Here is a 6,092-nt window from a genome sequence, read left to right on the forward strand (position 1 = left end):
TCCCTGGCCGGTTGATGGCTTCGTTAATTCAAAGCCGGGCTCCTCTGGAGCCTTCGTTCCAAAAAAAGAATTGCTGCCTTCTCTGGGTGCGGACACCGGCCCATTCTCCTATCGTACACGCCTCGACCTAACCTTTCCTAGCCAAGCACACGATGCCGCCATGGCCTCCGGAAAACTCAACCCCATCACGCCGAAGGGCACCTTGGCGCCGGTCAAAGCCAACCGCAGGTATGCCCCCGCCACCAATCTCCTCCCGTCCATGCATGCTTCCAGCCGCTCGCCACTCTCACCTAAGCTGCTGCTTAGAGCATCTCCAACAGGCGCGGCAAAAGGCGCGTCCACGCAGTAAAGTTTGATTTTAGCACACGTCGGCTGGTGCCGCGCGCTCCAGCGGTGACGGGAACTTATCGCGGGAGAAAGCGGCACGCGGCGCGGTAGATTTAGCGCGCCGCTTCACGCGCGCCTATAAAATTCCGCGCTCGCCACGCGCACAGAACACAGCCACGCGCCCTCCCCTCGTAACCTCGCCGTTTCGCCACCTCGCCGCTTCGCCACTTTCCGCGCCACCATGCCGCCGCGCCGCCGGGGTTCTTCGGGCTACCGCGGCGTCCGCGAGCGCCCCAACGGCTGGTACTCCGCCGAGATCCGGTCCGGTGACGTCCGGCTCGGCCTCGGGTCGTTCCGGAGCGCGCACGAGGCGCGCGTACGACGCGGCGGCGTGGCGCTTGGAGAGGCCCCGGTCGCAGATGAACTTCCGGGACGTCTTCACGCGCGAGCAGGCGCAGCGCGTCGCCCTCCGCCGCGTCTCAGCACCGACATGGACCGTGCCGACCATGCTCGGCGGCAGCGCCGCCTCCTCATCGCCGAGGAGGACGAGCTAGCCATGGCGGAGTGGCGCCGTCGCCACCCGGAGGACGTCACCGACGAGCGTGCCTACTGGGCGGAGAGGACGGCAAGGCGCCGCGCGGAGCGGGCGGACCGGCGTCGGCGGAAGGCATTGGCGAATGCGCAGTCCGATATCGTTGCAGCAGGTGGGAGGTCGATCTTCACGTCAGACGATGAACGTTGGGACGACATGTGGCTCGATACCTCAGACAACACCGACGAGGATGATGATGATGATGATGGTAGTGACTTGGAGTAGTTTCTATCTATGTATGCCGTAGTAGTTTCTATCTAGTTGCACCGTAGTTCTATCTATCTATGCTTTCGAACTATCTATCTAGTTGCACCGATGTAAAATACCTTTGTATTATTTTTTATCTATGCAATTTTTATAAAAAAAATATTGTAGAATGAGCGCGCGCGCTGCATTTTTGCGCACTGCTGGAGCTGCGCGCGCTGTTTTTTAGCGCGGCTGCTGGAGCCAGCGCTGCACGCCGCGCCAAACCAGACGATGAACACGCGGCAAAGCAGTTTTTAGTGCGCGGCGCGTTTGGCGCCTGTTGAAGATGCTCTTAACGACGCCCCCTCTGCAGCCTGCCTCCCGGGAAGCAGCAAAAGGGGGCAACGACATCGATGGCTGGATGGAGGCCGTGTGGCCATACGAGCGCGTGGAAGACACAGCTGAGTGGCAGTGACGACCAGACTCTGAAGAGCCTCGGGGAGGTGTTGCAGAGTTGATTTGAGATGTAGATATTGAAGAACAACAGAATCTTAAGCCATAAGGTCAGGACGTCAGGTTCAAAATTACCTTGGCATCTTCGAGTATGGCTAAGATGTTGATTTCTGGGATTCAGAGGTAACTCGGCTCCATACCGTGGCTGAGCCTGTCAGGTCCGTGGAGTGGCTGCACGACACCTCAGGGACCTGACGTGAAGGTAGCATATGCTATTCTACAGTGCTTGCCCTCTGAAATCTGAATTGTCGTTTGTATAGTTAGTGTTGAACTGCAGTAATCTGCTGCACTTGCATCTGAATTGTACATTTAATAAGTTAATACTTGAGACTTGAGGGTTAAGACAGATCACTAATCTGGCTGGGGCTCTATGATTGTGGCAATTTAGTGAGCGTTGGTAGAGCCTAGAGGTGATAAATCTGCAAGCAGAAAGTCAATACCCTTCTCTGCTATGTCCGCACAATTTACACTGCATTCACATTACAGACTAATTTGTTTCCTAAAAGTAAAATCTTTGTTACTAGAAAAGATAAATTTTGGAGGCCTTATCTGTCTAATTGGGCATTATTGATATAATCTCACGTTCTCGGCAGTCAGCGCTATGAATAATAGTAGAACAGATACTACAAATAGGATTCAGATTTAGCTTATGATCATTCATAGGATGGTTTACTTGCTGTTAAATATCTCCATCAGCACGCATAGTTCGTTTGCTCCTACTTTCTGTCTAGGTACTTGATGTCTCTTAGTATATGCCGGAGAGCACAGGGATACACTTCATGAGTACCAGGTAAGGTTGCATGTGTATTCATGGTGTGAAATTTTGCAGTGCAGTGCCAAGTTAGGGTGCACGATAAGTCAGCCATCCACGCGAAGTCGGCAGCGGCAAGGGTGTGGGGCGTCGGGAGGAGCGTCCGGATTGAAGGTTCTGGCCCTCGCCATCGTGACTACCGTGGTCCTCGCAGAGTACGTCCGGTATGTACACAACGGACCTCGCCCTAATGCAATGTCGTTGCTGTTTATTGCATCTCTTTTGATTCCGACAGACTATATTCCACTAGGGCACATTAGGTAGTAGCTTCGGGATAGGGGCCAAACCTGTATTTTTTGGTCATTTGTTTTTTAGTATTTGATTAGCATGGGAGCGAACTGTTCAGACAGGATTTGCCCCCTTAAAGTCATATTGTTAATATAGATGTCCCACTGCTTTGCCTTTTTAATTCCAACACTTAAATTAGATTTCGAGGGCAGACATTGCACAAATCGATCCTGTGGCATGTACTACTATTATGTTGTACTACCAAATCTTGCATCTCTATAAAAACAAATCTATCATCAGTTCTGAACTTCTGATGATGTAAGTAAGGCAGACACAGGATGCATATCTTTGTCATAGTTGCATCCTTTATAGCAGAGATTTTGTTATGATTTTGTTGTTGTTAATGGGAGCCTTTGTGCTTCCATTCAATTAGTATGTGAAGTTTTTTTATACAAACCTAGGATGTGAAGTGGGATGCAACATCTATAGATCTGCTGAAAGGTGGTTGTTAGGTTCTGATTGTACCAATAACCCAAGTAGGGAAATACCATAATCTATATGGAGGTGAATCGAAAATACACAGTTATTACTATGGTTCGGCTCTGGACACCATCCATCAACTCCTGTTCTAAAATGCGCTGGTGAGATGCAACCCGATCTCTCTATCTTTCCCGCTGAGATGCAGAGGAGCTCGGTGTTTAGTGTCTGGCTGTTGCTGCAGGGGAAGGTGGAGCTATGAGGAAACAAGACAGGTGTACAATGTGACACGAAGGAGGAATGAATTTCTAATCGATCTATTGTCTCTCTTGAGTCAGGGCGAACATACCGACACACCACGCCGTGTTTGTTGATATGGAGTCCAAGAGGATCACCCACCCTCGGTTGTTCCCTTCGTTTCTCAACTAGGTGAGACCTTCAATTTGTTGTGCTATCGTCTCCAAAATGTAGCCTCTTTCGAAATATTATTTTCAAATTTGAGAGGTGATATAGATAAATAGCTCTATGTTCATATTTTCATTAGTTTGTGATATTTAGCAGAAAACAATTTTGTACCTTCTATTCATTAGTTTGCCATAATAATATTTGCACCCGAATGCACATGAAATGACCCACATCAAAATGTGCTTATGATATTGTTGTTCAAAGGAGCATATGTCCTCCTACTCTGATCGATAATGATTCAATAAAAAATAGCTCATTTTATAGAAGTTTCCTCATTGGCTAAGATGGCTGAAATCACTAGCGATACTTCATGTGCTTATATATTTTCACCCGTTGCAACGCACGGGCAGGTTTGCTAGTCTTCCCCAACATCACGACCCTCTTTCTCTCTGCTTTTTACTCTTCGTGGACGCGTGCTCGCCTACGCCATGAGGGATGCAGCTCAAGCTCCCTAGGCCGCTTCAATAGATGCCATAGATGATGCACAAGCAAAGATCATTTTGCATTGCAACGCTCGTCAGCAGCTGGAGCGCTGCGACACAGCAGAGGCACCGTTGCTTCGAAGCAGTGCTTGCCGGCTATTGCCGGTGATGCGATGCAGCCTCGTCGGCGCGCCGGAGCTGCAATGCAGCGGCCGTGATGCTGCAGAGATTCATTGTGCTCCAGTGCAGCGCTTGCCGCGGCTGTTCGTGCTGCGATGCAAAGCTCGTCGGCGCTGCCGGAGCTGCGATGCAGCGGGCGCGTCGCCGTAGAGATACATCATGCTCCAATGCAGCGCTTTGCCGCGGCCGTTCATGTTGCGATGTAGAGCTCGTCGGCGCTGCCGGACCTGCAGTGCTGCGGGTGCGACGCCGCCGGAGCTGCAATGCAGTGGGTGCGACGCCGCCGGAGCTGTGATGCAGCGGTTGTGACGCTGCCGGAGCTATGATGCAGTATGCAGCGCTTGCCGGATGGTCGCCGGTGCTGTCAAAGCTGCAATGCATCGCTCGCGACCCTGCAGAGAGGTCGCCGGTGCTTTGATGCGGCAGGCGGCGGCGGCTGCGTTGCTGAGATGTAGCATCGACGGCTGCGGCGAAGCATAGTCGGGCCTCCAGTGATGCATTGAAGCACCGCTCTGATGGATCTGTCACGAGAGAAGGATGCGAAGCTAGAAGAGAAAGACACACTGCTATAGTCCCGCAATCTGATGGTCATGCACGCCTGAATCAAATGGCTGGTTTGTTGTGGCCGGTGTGGCTGCTCGAGATGGGAGGATGCGTTGGCCGTTGACGACGAGCGATGGAGCGGGTGCTGCGCTGCAGCGATCGGGGTCAATTTTTGCAGTTGTCCCTGTTCTCCTCCAGGCTCCACTGGCGCAAATCGGATGGCCGCGCGACGCCTCATCCAACGGCTCGCGAGGCGGTTTATAATTGCCTCGCGTCAGCCGGATGACGCCTAGCAGTGGCCTTCTGGAAATGTCGAAATGTTTATTATTGTTCTACACCTCTTCTTCTAATAGAGAAGTGTCTAAAAATTAATTGGTTGTATTTGTTTTAGTTTGCCTTTTATTCAGGATGCACATCTATGTCAAGAACCCGACCGGCAGGACAATCCGCCTCAGGGTCCACGCATCAGACACCTTGTCCAGCGTCAAGGCCAAGATACAGGAGCAATACTGCCTCGTCTTTGACGGGCCCATCTAGAGGAGACGTGCACACTAGCCGACTATGACATCCAGCATGGATCCACGATCATACAAGATGCAGATATTTATGACGGAGATGCCGGTTGGCAGGACCATTGCCCTCGAGGTCGATAGCTTCGACACCATCGGCAGCATCAAGGCCAAGATCGAGTACATGGATGGTATTCCCAAGGGCCAGCAGTGCCTCATCTTCGCCAACAAATGTCTAGACGACGACGACGTCACCTTGGCTGACCACTACATCTGCAAGGACTCCACCCTCCTCGTCCTCCAGCCGCTTAGTCCGCGAGTAGGTGCTATGATGCGCATCTTCGTCACCAAGCAGGATGGGAAGACCCTCACCCTTGATGGGGTTGCAAGCTCGGACACTATGGATTGTATCAAGGTGAAGATCTACGAGAAGGATGGGGATGCATGGCACTCGCCCGATACAACAGTACCTCCTCTTTAACGGGAAGAACCTGCATGGTAACAGCACCATGGCGGACTACGGCATTAAGACGGAGTCTACCCTTGATTTGGTGCTCTGCCAATGTGGTTGCTGAGATGCAAGGCCTGCCATAACGGCCACTAGCTTTATATTGGTGCAGTCTAACTTCCAGTAGGGCTGTGCCTTATCATTATTCTAGTATCGCTCCACTCTTGTTCATTTCCAGCAGTTGTCTGTTATATATCAGTAAGAAAAAAAAAACTATTAAGAGCCCTTGGGTCTGATTGAGAAGGTTTATCCATGTTTTCATCTATGCCCCCACAGGCCACCGTCAAAATTGAGTGGAAGTAACAAGAATCCTAACACCGTGATTGCATGT

General features: G+C 51.4%; 2 protein-coding genes across 2 annotated transcripts; both read left to right on the plus strand.

Moving 5' to 3' along the window:
* Nucleotides 1-568: 568 nt before the first annotated feature.
* LOC109763154 (uncharacterized) lies at nt 569-1,144 on the plus strand. The gene has a single exon (XM_020322008.1). The coding sequence runs from the start codon at nt 569-571 to the stop codon at nt 1,142-1,144; it is 576 nt and encodes a 191-aa protein (XP_020177597.1).
* A 4,215-nt stretch (nt 1,145-5,359) lies between these two features.
* On the plus strand, nt 5,360-5,734 carry LOC109763152 (polyubiquitin-like). The gene has a single exon (XM_020322007.2). It carries the CDS (start codon nt 5,360-5,362, stop codon nt 5,732-5,734), a length of 375 nt encoding a protein of 124 aa, XP_020177596.2.
* Nucleotides 5,735-6,092: the final 358 nt, after the last annotated feature.

The sequence above is a fragment of the Aegilops tauschii genome, chromosome 3 (genome assembly GCF_002575655.3).
Source record: "Aegilops tauschii subsp. strangulata cultivar AL8/78 chromosome 3, Aet v6.0, whole genome shotgun sequence".
NCBI lineage: Eukaryota > Viridiplantae > Streptophyta > Magnoliopsida > Poales > Poaceae > Aegilops > Aegilops tauschii.

What these genes read in the sequence shown, in the direction of transcription:
- LOC109763154 (XM_020322008.1), top strand. Translation starts at nt 569, where the DNA reads ATGCCGCCGCGCCGCCGGGGTTCTTCGGGCTACCGCGGCGTCCGCGAG.
- LOC109763152 (XM_020322007.2), top strand. Translation starts at nt 5,360, where the DNA reads ATGCCGGTTGGCAGGACCATTGCCCTCGAGGTCGATAGCTTCGACACC.